General features: G+C 43.1%; 1 protein-coding gene across 3 annotated transcripts in view; it reads right to left on the bottom strand.

Moving 5' to 3' along the window:
• Positions 1–12: 12 nt before the first annotated feature.
• FAM131B (family with sequence similarity 131 member B) overlaps positions 13–15,505 on the bottom strand; it is a 32,767-nt gene continuing 17,274 nt past the window's right edge. Inside the window, exons 2-8 of one of the 3 annotated variants that reach the window (XR_013339458.1) lie at positions 14,210–14,319; positions 12,788–12,823; positions 10,199–10,288; positions 9,402–9,612; positions 8,927–9,070; positions 7,705–8,508; positions 13–7,209 (exon numbers count right to left, since the gene is read on the bottom strand). Coding sequence is in view for 2 of the 3 variants with exons in the window: in XM_077781266.1 (XP_077637392.1) it covers positions 7,964–8,508; positions 8,927–9,070; positions 9,402–9,612; positions 10,199–10,288; positions 12,788–12,823; positions 14,210–14,319 (1,136 nt within the window). In the remaining variant the exon portion in view is untranslated. Of the gene's footprint in view, positions 8,509–8,926; positions 9,071–9,401; positions 9,613–10,194; positions 10,289–12,787; positions 12,824–14,209; positions 14,320–15,505 lie in introns of all 3 variants that reach the window. The other 2 variants (XM_021549057.2, XM_077781266.1) reach the window with 2 other exon arrangements.

Below are 15,505 nucleotides of genomic sequence, written 5' to 3'. Positions count from 1 at the left end.
ACCAGCCAGGAGGGCAAGACCACATTCTGTTTAATAACAACTCCATAAAGGACTGTACATGCTGTTTTGAGCTACCTCCCCTCCTTTACTGTGGTTGCTGCCACATACAGGCATGGAGGTGTGTAGTGCCATATAGTTCTCTAAGTCTATATGTAATGTGTGCACATGTATGCAGGTGGTTGCACATGGATGTATTTATATATAGCTTTGTAGAAGTGTTTATCTCATAAGTCACATTATCAAAACATGCGAAGTATATCCAACAAAAATTTTCAGGCAAACATGTTTTGGAGCTGGAAGACCAAAGGCAAATCAGACTCGTTTTAGTTATTAAGGGCTAGTGTGGGACAATGTAAGGATGAAAGCTTTCAGTAGTGGGTCCCTTTCCCTTTTTGTTTTACTTCCATTCAGTACTTTCTCCCCAAACATCAATGCACCTCTGTAAACACTAGCTCAAAAGGATACACATAATCACCATGCAGCCTCCCCGCTACAGAAAACAGTACAGGCTTGGGGGAAGTCCTTGAAAACTGCTTTGCAGCAACCTCCATTGTCCCATATGGTTATGCTGAAGTAGTTTCAGATACTGAGAATACAACATTTGACGACCCAAGCCTTTAGTTATTTTTACACATGCTTCAGGAATCCATTCTGCATGCCACCCCTGAGACTCCCATCCACCACCCTTGTACCTCCCAAATCCTCTGCCTGTACCCACCCATGTCTGAAAAGAGCTCAAACAAGAGAAATCTTGTTCCTTGTAAAATTACTTTTGAGTTCCAGTTTTATAGTGTAGAGATTCCCAGAGACCTCCAATCATGCACAACATCCACAAATCAGAGAAGAAAAATTAAAGCCAAACAAGAATATATACCTGAAAAAGAGCTTTTGACTTGCTACGTTGCTCAAGCATGCAGTATCTGCAAAGAAGGGAAGTCAACCTACACTTGTCTCACATGAGCATGGCAGAGCTCTGGAAGAGGGTTCTTAACCTTGTGGCCTCCAATCCAATCATGACTGGATTTCCATGCCCAATGAAAATGAATCCAGAAGGCCAATGAATCTGGACTACATGCCTTTATCTTATTAGAAGCAAATCTTGATGCACAATCTTGTTTCCATAATGGAGAAAAGATGGTTTTAGATGTTTTTTTCTTGCAAGCATGGGCATTTGATCCCTTATGGGAAAGCAAAAACAAGACTAGGTTTCAGAGGGCATTTAAAATGTCCCCGGCTGAAGAAGATGAGGAAGATCCTAGCAGGAGCATTCTTTCCACAGAACACTGCAACCCCTCTCTTCCCAGAAGACAGCAGCTACTACACAGCAGTAGATGTGTCCTGCCCATGGCAGAGGGGTTGGACTTGATGATCTTTAGGGTCCCTTCCAACAATTCTGTGATTCTGTGGAATCTGCACTGAAAACATTCTTGAACAAGTCTTCACAGTTTCAGTAAACATGCTCTTTCTCAGAATCACAGCCTGACTACATTTTACTTCTTCCAACAATGTGTATCTGCACTTAAAAAATACATCACATATTTCTTTTCTTTTGTGCAGACCAACACTGACAATCATAGAGCTTCTCTTCATTTCCATGGAAAAAATAACACTTTGGTCTGCCTATGCTGGGGGAAAATGTCAGTGCAAGGATGTAAACAGACCCTGATGTTGCAAGTGCAGATCTTCCATGTCCATTTGTTAACACCATAACCCTCATGCCTGACCCCAGTCAATCCATGGAGCTGGTTGTGGTGCTGAGAGGGCACAGTGCCCTCAGGCTCCATGACATATTCTGAGACACAGAGAGACACTGATCTGGCACAGAAGTGCAGCTCTTCTGCTTCTGCACAGGTTCACTACTGCTAAGCCTGGGAAAAGCCTATGGTACAAAAGAGGCACCTGACATTGACTTTACAGCTTGCAATCGTATTTGAGACTGTGCTTTAATGACTGTAGGCTGTCCTACACATACATTTAGTTCTAATAGGCACCATTTTACTCATATTTTCCCTGTTTATTTTTCCTTTCCCTGAGCCATGGCATAGAAATCTTTCCCTGTCAGACTGCTACAGGGGAGGAAAATCAAAGATGAAAGTATTACTTATTCACATTTTTCTAATTGTAAGCTGCTGATAATCTCTGTATTGGAATTTTTTTTTTTTCTTTTAGAAAAAGTCAAACAGTTAGTTTAAAAGATATGCCAGAGTTATCTGAACAAGTAACACTGGAAAATTCACCTGGGAAAAATTAGAAGGAAGAGCTTACACTTTGCCGATGTTGCTCTGTTTTTTATAGCATTTAGAGGCAGGTTATCTGAGTTTGCTTCTCCTTCTAGGCAATTATCCATACAACAGTTAAGGCAAACTAAGCTGAATTTAGGTATTTTGGCTTTCCAGTGAGATCAGAACTCACACTAACTTCATTTGGGCAAGGAGTAAGTTCCTTTTTTGTGTATTTCTCATACGATTTCCCTGAAGAACTAAGCACACTGTGAAGTGTTTTTTTAAGACAATGAAAAAGAAGCTAGCAGGTACCCAAATTCAGGGAGGTCTCTTTCACTGTCTTAAAAAAAAAAAAAAGTGTGGCTTGGACTAAGAAGTACCATAAGCTGCAACAATCCTGGACCTACAGCTTGTATAGCAATTCTCCACCTAAGTCCACTCTGCTGGGAGTCTGCCATGAAGCTTCTTACCTGTGTTATGCAAACAAAAGTCATTAAGCTTTTCTTGACCTTTTTCCAAGCCTTTCTCTCCATGTCTTTCCCTCTCTGCCACACACAGTGGTGCACAGCCCTGTACTGTTGCACACAACCTTGCCTCACCACAACACCTCCTACCTCTGTCACAGAGATGATTTTCTTTTCCAGTTCTCCAGGGCTACAACTAACATTTTTCATTGTTGCTGTGCACAGCACAGCATGCAGAGATACAGCATACTCTTCTGTATCTCACACTGGAGTGGAACTGGCCTGAAAATAGGGATAAAAATCCCTTCCAACAGCTATGTCTCACTATTAAACAAATCTCCCCTCTTGCAATTACAGGGTAAGACTTTTCAGTATCTTTAGCTGCCATGGAGTTTAATCACTGAGTGTATACATGATTTGTGCATGTTAATTTTATTAATTTCACGCATATATCAAGTTAGTCATGTCCTCCTGCCCAATTTCCAGGGTTTACCTCCAAGGGGCCTGTGGAAGGGAACAGTGAGGGAAACAACAGGGCATAAATAACAAAGACCAAATCAAATAAGAGCATACTAAAAATTCCAAGGAAAACACTAAGGAAGAAAATGGGGAATAATGTCCTTCCTGGTACCCTAGTGGGTTCTTATTCTTTTCAGACAGACAAATCACAATCAGCTTAAGCCAATTTAAGTTGCATCTGCAATCAGTCTTCCACATGACCATCTACAAGTTTCACCAGCCCTCAGTGATGCCTGCCTCACCAAGAGAAGCAATATGAAGAGTTCGTCCCACTGAAACCTTTATTTAGGTAAGGGACTGGGTTAGTTTTCAATGGGGCCAATTCCTGAGCAGCCAAATGAGTGTTAGTGCTGGTGCTTTTTAGGCAGTAGAAGTACAGAGCTGCTGGTGGTGGAAGAGAGGAGGCAGGACAGCTCCTGTGAGCAGCTTAAGACCCATCATGAAGATGCCATTTCAAAGTGCACTTTCCCAGTTTCTCCAACCTGATATAAAGGAAGGCCAGCTGATGAGAACAGCACCTTTTGTGCCTCTGCTCACAGCTCTCCCATCTTCACTTTTATAGCAGGGTAAAAGTCCCTGGCTTCATGGGGGCCAGCTGTGCACCAGCACCTGCCCAAGGGCTGTGGGAGGTGAGCATGGCCAGAGCAGAGTTCCTCTTCCTTCCAAGCAGCTCACCACTGGATCAGCTTAGAAGCATGTTCTGTTCTCTGCAGCAAGCCTGTCCTGAAAGGTGGTGTTACCATTTTTTAAGGGGGAAAGCAAGTGGATGACTTGTCAGCAGCTTTCCAAAAGAAGATGATGATTTAGAGGCACAGAAACTGAAAGAAGCAGATTAACTTCTCTGTCCCAGAGCCTGAGGTAATGGAACTGAAGAGAACCCAGAAGGCTTGTAAAGAAAGCTTCAGATTTATATAAAAGAAAAGCTTATGAAATAGTATAACTAATCAGGCATGAGCAATCATGGGAGAAGGAACAAGAGAGAATTTTCTTGCAGTAGAAGATTTTAAATTAGGGTCACTTCTGGTTAAACATTATTTCATGTTTAGCACAGTAATTTCAACAAGTTCCTACTAAAGACAAAGGCTTGGAGAAAAGATGAGAATCTTCTACCTCCACTACTTCAAGAATATCCCAAATTTTCTGTAGTGTAGCTTTGCTTCATAATAGGTTTGTGGAAACAAAGAGCAGAGCTCTGTTTCTTAGTAACTGCAGATCAGGGATACTGAGCTCACCTTCCCTTCTTATTTACAGCCTCACAAACACACTTTGGGCTCTATTTGGCTGGACTCGCTTCAACTCATCCCCCCTCACCAGGATAAAGGGACTGCAGGCCAATTCCACTCACAGAGCACCTGTGCCTCCCATATGCTTGAATAGGTGTGTCTATAAAATAAGAGCTTTTCTGGGAAATGTACAGTAGGTTCCAGGTCTCTCTCTCTGGTATTGGATACACACAGGCAGCAGGCTTGTTATGTAAGAAAAGGCCAGATTACACAAACAATTTTCCAGTTTCAAAGAGATTCAGACTGCCTTTCCAGTTCAGCTCAGGCTGCTCACTCGGGTGGCAAGTGTGGACAGGAAGATCTTTTGGATTGTGGAGAGGTATGGAAAATAGCCTTTTTCTTTCTTTCAGGAAAAGGCTGAAATTTTATTATTCACAGAATATTAAGACATTTATGAAAAAAAAATTACAGAATTTAGTAAGCTGGAAGATTTTTACAGAGAGTGGTGTTCAAACCAGTCTGCATTCACAGAGAATGAAGCTCTCTACAGGTTTCTAAGACAGCAGGTTATGGAACTATACAGCAGGGTATAATTCTTTATCCCAATTCCACAGAGGCTAGAAGAATCTACAGATTTTCTCTTCCTATTGGATTCCACAGAATTTTCTATATGATCAATTTTTTTTCACACTTTTCCTTATGTAGGTAACTCCCTGTCGCTGCTTTCCATGGAGATAAGGTATATCTTTTAGACATCAATCAGACATCTTAGTAAATGTACCACATGTCCATATTAAAGAAAAAGAAGCCCTGGACAAGTTAACCCATTTGTCCCAGTCCTGTAAACAACACAAAGGGATCATTAGAAGCTACTCTGAAAGTCACTGTAAACATCCAGATTGGTCCTGGAGAGGCACATGGGAACAAAATGGTTTGGAGAAAGAAACAACAAGCCACCCAAATCTCCCACAAAGGTATACACCCAACCATTTTTGTTTCCCTGAAGACCTTTTAAAAAATAAATAAAAATAGCTTTAAACCTACTTATTTACTCATCTGCTGAAGTGCTCCTGGCACTTGCCCCATCTCCCTTTTCTGGCTAGTGTGATTTCCCAGGCCCTGTTCCACAGCTGGACCTGAGCTAATTCAGGACAATGAGCTACCACTGGCCCTGCAAGAACTATAGGAGATCATTTTTATCAAGTCTTGCTGCTCAGGGGAGGTTAGTACCTGAATGTGTAAACATCTTTGAAGAGATACTGAAAGCTCATCACTCAGGAGAGGAGCGAGCCCCTTAGAAAGACAGAAGCAAGACCAAGCAAACACGTAAAAAAAGATGGGTCACAAAAACTTTTCTCTCTTACCCACTCCAAATTACCAATCTTACTTAAACATCCCAGAGGTCTTTCATTTTGAGGTGCAATGGAGAGGGAAGACAGATCTGCTTGAAGTGGACTTGGCTGGAAAGACCTGGGTATTGAAAAAGGAGTCCCTCTTTTTGCAGCTGCCTGTGTCAGTGGGAAAAAGCTGCTTGGGGTAAAGTTCTTCCTGAGAGTCCCATTCCTACTTTTCACAATTCCTGGACATCATTTGCTTTGCTTGCCAGGAGCTGTCTAAATTCTGAGACTTGATGATATTCCTTCAGTCACATTTTGTTCGCCTTAGACATTCTTCCCTGAAAATATGCAGGAACTGAACCTGAAGCAGGAAAGAAGCATGTATCACTCTCCTGTCATCCAAAAAACACACCAAGCCTGAAGAGGAGGCAAAGAAGAGACAAATGTATCATGAATTAAACAGAGCAAATATGAGTCAGAGTAAGTGAGAAAGAGTTGCTCCTGGAACAGTATGGCAGTGTCCAGGCAAATTCCTTTCTCTAGCTCATCAGATCCAGCATCTGATCTACACCCATGCTCTGCTGACACTTCCTTGCAAGAGGTCTTGCAATTCAACCTCAGCACTTAGGTAATCTCTGCTGGTTCTGTTCAGTCCTCCAGCAAAATCAATAACCTTATGTAATTTTTGCTTTTGTCCCTGTTTATTTTCTGGTGAGAGCTGAAAGTGAAACAATTTCCTTTCAAAACCTCTCCCTCCCAAAAGGAGGTCTGTAAAAAAATGGCGAGGAATTGCAAGAGACCAATTCCCCCTACTTAGAGAATCATGGTTTTTTAAACAAAAAATATATCACCCATACAAATAGGGGAAACTCCTGAAATCAGCTTTCTCCACACCTAAAAAAGAGATGGGAGGGAAAAACAAACAGAACAAGTACTGAGCATTATTTACACCACTTGGGGATAGGAAAACAAAATAAGAAAACATAGGAAGAAGAAAAAGACAAATAGGAGGAGAAAATTTCCTCTCACCCTTTTCATCCAGCTATATTTGGCACAGCAGGAGTGGCAGAAATGGGAAAGGTGCAGTATTTCTGTTAAGTCTGACTGGAGTACAGGCCTTTCCCAAACTAACTGCTTTGTTATGAACACTTATCCAGCATATAAAAAGGTTTAAAAAAAGCGCAAAAACTGAAAACTCTAATGTAAACTAGGTATCTGTGATCTCATAACTGTACACACTGTTCCTGGACCTGCTGCCTACTCTCTGGGTCTCCCATTCTGCTGGCAAGGAAAAGACAGACGGGCACAGCAGCAGCACCAAGATGGGCATGTCCTCAAGCCCCCTGCAAGAGTCACTTTTTATGACTGTCTCTGTAGCTGAAAATGTCCTTTCCACTGGCTTCCAGTGCTCACTGCCAAAAGGACACACCACTCTTGCCAGCTCCTGGGAAAGCAGAAATGTCAAAGAGAGAAACAAATAAATTAAAGAGACCAAAGCATAAATATCCGAGAGCAGGGTAAGATTCGTATCTGCACCCATTCATCCATGCCACAGCAGAGCCACACTGGCAGCACAGCCCAGGCCCTGGGAGCACCGTTCGTATCCATCACACCTACAGCTTTGTATCAAGGTGCTACTGAGGATCTGGTTACACAGCACATCCTCCATGGCCTGATCCTCTGCAACATTCACAATCCCAGCGCTAGTGCAATCTAGATCTGCAAAGCCACATCTTCATTTTAAACCAGTTTATATTCATATATTCTATGAGATAGAAGGGGCCCATGTCCACAGAGCAACATCCATTCTGCCAAGATGAATTCTAGCCACAAAGCTGCTCCCTACACCAAGCCTGTCTCATCAGCCACATTCCCAGTACCAGAAGAGTTTGTATCCACAGCCAAGACTTTGTATTAAAAAGGTATAGAAATTATTTACCAATCCAGATCTCTCCAAGCACATGACATGTTGCCCAGAGCAATCAAAATCCAAAATATGTGTCCATGAGGGAGGGGAAGAAAAGGTTTTTATGTGTCAATCACTTTGAGATATTCCTTGCTTAAAAAAATAATTAAATGTCAGAAATGGAAGGTGTGTCTTCTTGGAAATATGGGGAGCTGGAAAGAAGAATCCCTGTAATTGCATTCCTTGCCACCCCTCTCTTTGTTCAGCAATGATGAGAACTTCACAGAAAGCATCAGTTGTTTGTTTCTCCTTCTTCCTCATCAAAGGACTGCACCCCAGAGGAGGTGACATCTGAGACTTTGCGGCTCAGTGCAGCATGTTCCATCTCCTCTCGAGGAGACAAAGATTCCAGGTCCCGGCACACTGCATCATCCTCCTCCAGAGATGGTTTCTTGTTTAGGAGAGGAGCCTTCTCCAGCCTTGGGTTCCCTTCATCCTCAATGTGGTCCTCCATGTACGTGCTGGACTCAGCTCCACCCCCACCCTGAGCAGTCTGCAGGGGCCACACGTGGACCAGCCCCGTGCTCTGGATGAAGTTCTGCTCCTGCCGCTGTTGCTGCAGCTGCTGCTGCTGGAGGAAGCCACTCTGAAGCAAAATGCTTTCCTGAAGGTTTGTCTGGGACTCATCAAAATTCTGGCCTAGGTAGGAGCCGGTTGCTGGGGAGGCGATGAGGGACTGGTCACTGGCCTCCCAGGCGTCGGAGGAACCTAAGCAATACATGCCCTGCGAGACGTAGGAATGAGGCCAGCTGTCATACTGCGTCTGGGCCATGTGCTCTGCAAGCAAAGGAGGCAAACACACAGTTAGACACTCTCCCTAGGTCAGGCTGGCTCATCCAGGTAGCCTATTTCCTGTTCATGGCATGGTACTGCACAGGGTGGGTGAATCCTTTAGAGGGAAGGAGGGCAAAGAGAAAACACAGCTCTGGGCATTTGGCAGGTGACCTTGATACCCACAACTGACTGCCAAGAGCTGGTAGCTTTCCACAGCTGTGCTCTAAAAAGGCAAAAGGAACTGGGCTTTGGAAACTCTCTGCTAAGATTAGATTCCTTGGAGACAGCTCCACAAACAGGGATGACTCTAGCAGATTTGACTGGGGCTTCAAAATAAAACAGGGTAGAGCAAAAGAGAGCAACATGACAACCAGAGCAGGAAGGGGGTGTCTTAAAATTAACAAGAAACACTGGAGCTCACCTTGGCTCTCCATCAGCTCCTGATAGTTCTCAGAGTAGTTGCCTGCTGGATTGTCCTGATTTGAGTTTACACTGACATCCTCACCATCCATGGAGGACCAGGCCATGAGAGTCGCTTCAGAAATAGCAAATTGCTCCATCACCCCTGTGCCAAAGGAGACAGGGAAGGAAAGCAAAGATGCGTCAAAGTCTGCGCTTTCACCATCATCCTTGACCCATCTTTTGGTCACATTGTCCCACTCTGGCCCTATCTAAGCAACACCTATCACCCCCAAGTGGCTCTCAGCCTCCCCACCTTGCATTCCACCAGCAATATCCCAACCATCAAAGTCTCTCTCTACTTCAGCCACCTGAACCACCCACAGCCTCTCCCTTAGTGCTTTCCTCGAGCGTCTGCACTTTGGAATCTCTCAGGGATTCCGCCGTGGGACACCCCAACGCGTCCAACCCCCGTGGCAGAGGGAAGGCAGCACTACCTGCGAGGAAGCGCGCCTCCTTCTCGCCGTCGCTGAGGTCCGAGTAGGCGTCGGCGTCCTTGCGCGCGGTCTCGTGCGTGTGCTGCTGCTGCTGGCTGTGGGCCTTGCCCCAGCCCTGCCACTCGATCATGTGAGCCACGCGCCCCTGCCCCATCGCCGTCGGCTTCGTCACGTGGTCCTTCATGCTGCGGGATATCCCTAAGGGGCCAGACATTGGGAAGCAAGGCAGGGCTATTACAGAGCTCCGGCCTTTTCGGCCGCGCTTTTTACCTCTCTTAGTGGAGCTTCTCCCCTCCCTTCCTGACAGGATGCGTGATTAGGGCTGGGTGTCTCCCACCTTTCACTGCATCACTCTCCAGGGGAGTTTCTCCATCTTTCCCTGGACAAACTCTCAGAAGGGGGAAAAAGGGGAGCCCCAAATATGAAAGACCATTTCCTTCCTTGCCTAGAATCCGTTTAGGATAGAGCTGGGCATGAAGGATGAAGCCTGGAAGTGAACAAACTAAGAAACAGAAAATGGGGTTAAACCCAAGACTGAGGTGAAGCAATTGAAGATGTCTGAGCAGGGGTGCACACTGAGAAGCCAACAGGATAAGACAAATCCGTTCTTTAAAAGGGCAACAACTGTGAGACTTCCGTATTTAGAACCACGGTGGTGGAGACTCCTCTAAGGCCATGAAAAGGCGAAAGCCAGAAAGGAGCAGTTGTGAGAGTGACAGAGAGATATGGGAAGAGGCACAAAGGCCTGTGGAGAGAAGCTGCCAAGGATAAAGTCAAATTTTGAGGACCTCACCAGAGAAAGATGATTTAGCCAAAGCCCCAATCCCATAAGCATTGGAGTTGCGTTTCAGCTTGGGAAGGATGGAGGTCGTATCTTCCATGGAGAGCTGAAAAGAGAGAGAATATGAAGAAATGATATACAGCAAGGAGAAAAGGAAGCAAGTTGAAGTGAGAAAACAATAGGTAGTTGGAAGATGAGGAGCAGAAGCAACCAGTAAGAACAAAAGAAGGAAAAGAAAATTAGAGGCTGTTTAACCAGGACTGGGTATTGCACAGCACTGGGAATGACTGAGGCAAGGCCAGAGGGAGAGGCAGAAAGTGGCAGTGAGAAGTCTCCCATTGGCAGCTGCCAGTCTTCCGCAGACACACTTGTTTTCCATTCCCAACTCTTTGTTAGAGACGCAAGACATGGCTGTGGAACAACTCAGGGATCTTGCAGTGGGGAGCTGTCAGTGCAATAGGCAAGACACAGTAATGTATCATATATGCATCACACTACCAATTTTTTATTACTTTGAGGTTTTTTTTCTTTTTATATAGTCTTATATAAAAGTCATCTTATAAAATGATCATGACTGCATCAGTGATGGGTCCTGTTTCAAGCACCTACATCTGTAAAGAAATTTGGTGTACAGCTCTGTTTAATTTTCTTGACTGTCTTTTCTATTTTTATCCTCAGTCCCTGAATAACAAGGACAGGGCACTATTGGGACAGGCAGCCGTCACAAACATCATCACAAAAATAATCTCTCAAGATGAATTCATCAGGCTTCTTCAGAGATGCCAGGCATTGCATATGAGGCTTAACTTTCACAAGGGCTAAATAAACATTGCTTCTGCTCTTCATTTCAACCTCTCTGAAAATCAAGGCCAGAATGTTTCAAACACAAGGATATTCAAAAGTAGTGACTATGACACTGGAAATTTTAAATCCTGACACAAAACAATACTTGGACATAGGCGCAGACCTCACAAAAAGTGAGTGGAGCAGTAACTGGGCAGCAAAATAATTGGAGGCAAAGGAAGGCATTGTAAAGATCTCGCACTGTGTATAATTCCAGTCAGTTGCCAAAATATGAGAGGTGAGTTTTTCTGGAAACTGAGTGTAAATGCAGCAGCTAAAGCATCCTGTAACTGTGGAGCCAGGAATATGCCATGTGTAATGTGAGCTGAAGAAATCAGAAAGTAGAGGAAGAACAGTCAAAAGTGAGAGCACAGCCCTTGTTCCATGATGCATTTCCTTTGGTGATGAAGCTTGTTGAGAAAGTCCATCTACACCCCACTGGTCATTCCTGCCTGGGTGCTCCTGCTCAGTATCCACCCACTGGTTCCAAGACAGCGTGGGGGCTGTGCTGTGAGCTGCCCCATGGAACCCATCAAAAAAAAGAAAGTAAATTGCAGAGGGCTCCCACTACTGCAAGGTTGAAGAGCTGTGACATGAAGGCAGGAATGAATGGGAACAGAAGGAAATTCATGATCCAGCTTGGGTAACAATGAAGATCTATGGAATTACACTGGGTAAGAGCTGCCTCGTGAAAGAGTTCCATGGATTCTGTATGGGTTGGAAAATGGGAAACTGCAAGTAAGGAAACTGTCTTCTACTTTCTTTAAGGAAACATGACCTTGTGTACTTTGCTTTCAGCTAGACATAGGTGCAGTGAGGGAAAAAAAGGACAAATTTCTTCTAGACAGTTGCTGCATGCACCATTATTTTCCAACACAATGTGTTTCTGTAATTGATCCTAGGCAAAAGATCCCAAGCCATAAGTGCCCCAATCAAAGAGGTGAGAATTAGTTAAAAATACATTCAGTGTTCCATGTGCTTTCAAATCACAGTAAAGAAGAAAGCTACAGGTATTTTAAATTTTTTGAAAGAATCTAGAATTTGAAAACAGTTATACTACTCAAAATAGAGTTGCTAATCCTGTCCTTCCAAGTGTACAAAACTATAAGATTAACTTATGTGAAAATATTTTATAAGTACCCTTTAAAAAAGTCCAGTAGAGCAAATATGTTCTCAGTATGCTGTTTCTGCATTAGTAAAAAAGAAAAAAAAAATTTCATAGCACAGGTATTAAGAGCAAAAGGAACATGTGTAACTAAAATGTTTGCTTGTTTCTCATCTGCTTTTTAACTGAAGTTAACTGATACTCACCATCTACCCTAGGAGACATAAACATAAAATCTGTTACTTCCATGTGCAACTGAAAATGAGGGAGACATTTCTCCCAAACTCCTGGAGAAGATCAAATGATGCTCTAATCAAGGACTACTATTTTTTAAAATATGCTGGACAGACACCTTTCTTATGTAGCAGTGCCCAGATACCTCAAAAGCAGGACATATGAAATGGCACACATTTGTCCTCAAAAGGATGAAAGCAATTCAACAGCCACCTACAGATCAAATACCTGCCAGACAGCAAAAGACTCAGAAGCAAATAAAAATCTATCACCATCCTCTGAATTGGAGACCGCTCCCAGAATTTCAGCAGCACTAAGGACTTTCAGCCATGTTCCCATGTTGGCCTCCACTGTATCCAAAGTCAAACAAATCCTGGTCTTCCCATGACTAGAAATTTGAAAAGTGACGCAGTGCATACTCACATTGATACCATCCCAGGAGAAATCTGTCCGTGTTTGCTAAAGAAAGCAAAGAAAGGCACCACATCAGGGTAACAAACAACTCCAGTAGTTTGCAACAATCAACAGGCACTACTTTATCTGGTATGTTATAAAAAACTTATGTCTTTCAAGTTGGTTTCATTGCCTGCTGGTGATTATGGTGCCTGTGAGTGTCATGGTGTTTGAAGGCGAAATAGTGAACAGGGTGACAGAGTAGGAAAGAGAAAAGCACTTTTTCACAAGGCTCTCCTCTGAAGTGTGGGTTGCACCACTTTGAGGTTAACACAAGGAGGAGCTACACCACCTTTGCATTTTGAGTGTCCTACAGCAAGTAACTCAATTCTGGCTGAAATTATTTTCTCCTGCAGTGTTTTGGTTTGTCCATTCTGACTCACTCGCCCCTTGTGAGACAGAAACATTTCCCACATCAGCCATCACAGTACCAATTCAAAGTGTGTTTCCTTCAGCTGGGAAGATTCATCTTAACATCTTGGCTTTGGGGATGGAGACACTCAGGAAAATTTAGATTACTCATGTTACACCTGTGGTATCCATTCATATAAATCAAAATGTTCACTGAGGTGTGGTTTATGCTCGTTGACTTTTAGATCTACTCTGATTTGACTGAATTCTCCATACAAGATTTGGCCCAACAATTTCTGCCACGAAACTCTAAGTGTCTTGATATTACTTTCTAAGCCAGCAAGGTAAACAAACAAAATAAAAATATCTATATATCTATATACACCTATGAACGTTTTTCAAACTGCATATTATTTGTTAAGCTTATTTGTGAACATTATTTGTGATTCTTCAAATATTATGCAAGTAAAATATATTTTATCTTCTTATTAATCATCATTGCATACTCTGAACCTTAAAAAGCTGAAAATTCAGGTATCTAAGAATGCAGAAGCTGCAGTAATTCAATGAACCAGCCCTTAAAATATAGCATGGTAAGTCAATTGTCTGTGAGTTACTAGTGAATGCATCTCTAAAATTCAAAATGCAGACAAATGTGTTTATTCAAAAGATTTTATGGCTGTGCTGCAGAAGCTGGGACAGACACAGTGCTGGACATTCCAATGTGAATCCCTTATTCAAGGAATGCAGACCTACAAGCTTGTCAGAACTATCACTGTTTTTCTCATGTTGTGTTCCACTCCCATCATGACTGGTTGAAAAGCACTTTCATTTGCAAATTCTTACTCACTATGGATCTTGTGAAGGGAGTGACTCAATTCTGTTCAGAGCAAGCCAAACTACCCAGGTATGATCCTCAGGAGCTCACTGGATTCTGGCCCTCTCACAGATGATGCCTCAGTGATGCACAACACCCATTTCTGAACTCAGAATTCAAACTTTTCACCCCCTTGGCTAAGTAGCTCTGGGCCAGGCACTCACCTCAGTGGAAGGTCGATGGAAACTGCTGCCATGCAGTGAACTCGTGCTGTCCATATTGATTTGGTCCACATCTTTCAGTCCCTTCCAGTCTACTGCAATCACCTCATTTCCTGTGGGAACACATCTGGTCAGGCTTCTGAATGCCACTACAATTTGTTCTATCAGTCTTAATCCAACTTAGCTAAACAAGCAGGAGAATCATTGAGTTTAAGACCACAACAGACTTAAACTAGATACTCCGTTTGTACTCAAGACCACCTGTACCTCATCAACTATTGCATTTCTCACAGCTTTCTCCATGTGAAGACTAGTCACTTGTGTTTTTCTCAAGCATGATGTATGCTTGGCTAAAGTACAGATTCATCCAGTCATGATGTGTGACTGGAAAAGAACCAATTCCTTTAATATCCCCTTTCAAGATAAAAACATCATCCCTTAAAAAGGCATTTCACTGTTATGGCTTGAATTGGTTGGACATCAGCTTAGAGCTGCTGAAACCTTTGCTTTGCCACCCTCAGCAAGAAAAAAGACCTTTTTAATACCTGCCATTACACTTCAAATTTTAAATATCAACAACACAAAATGCAAATTATGAACTGCTATTAAGATTAAAAAATTAAATATTATTAAAGTGAAACTAAATGCTAAGAAGGACATGTAAGTAGTCAGCCAGGTAGCCAGGACTGCTCTGTGCAGTCAGCAATTTACTCTCTCTTCAGCCTGTGTGTCATCCTCAAACTCCAGTCAAAGTTATTTGCTCTCATGTCATGGAGGAATCATTTTACTGTCCTAATACCTGAGCCTCCTAGAATCTGTGAAGAAATGTAGCTGTCAAAATGATCATCTATGCCTGGGATCAATTCAGCAAGGTCTAGTCTGAATGGTTCTACTCACATGATCTTTTAACTTTTTTTTTTTTTCCTTTTATAGCAAATTCTCCTCCACAGACATATGCAAACACCTTTGCTCATTCTAGCAGTTCTGGCACATTTATAGAGAGCTCATCCCTGCACTTCCCCAGAACAAATCTTCTGACAGGTGAGAGATGCTGCACCCCACCCCACACAGGCCTGCAGGAGCCATGGAGGCACATGAGGGTGGGGATACCCGAGGCCTTCATCAGCTACAATTCAAAATTTAAAAAAACCCTGATTTTGTCCCCTAACAAGGCTAAACATGGCAATATGAAAAACATCGGAAAGACAACACTGTTTGCATATTGTGGTGTCCACCACACCTTCACATCTCCCTCCACCTTTTGCTGCGCAGGAAGGTCCACTTCTGAGAAAACTAAGG

The sequence above is a fragment of the Lonchura striata genome, chromosome 2 (assembly GCF_046129695.1).
Source record: "Lonchura striata isolate bLonStr1 chromosome 2, bLonStr1.mat, whole genome shotgun sequence".
Lineage (NCBI taxonomy): Eukaryota > Metazoa > Chordata > Aves > Passeriformes > Estrildidae > Lonchura > Lonchura striata.
This window is presented reverse-complemented; position numbering and strand designations above follow the sequence as displayed.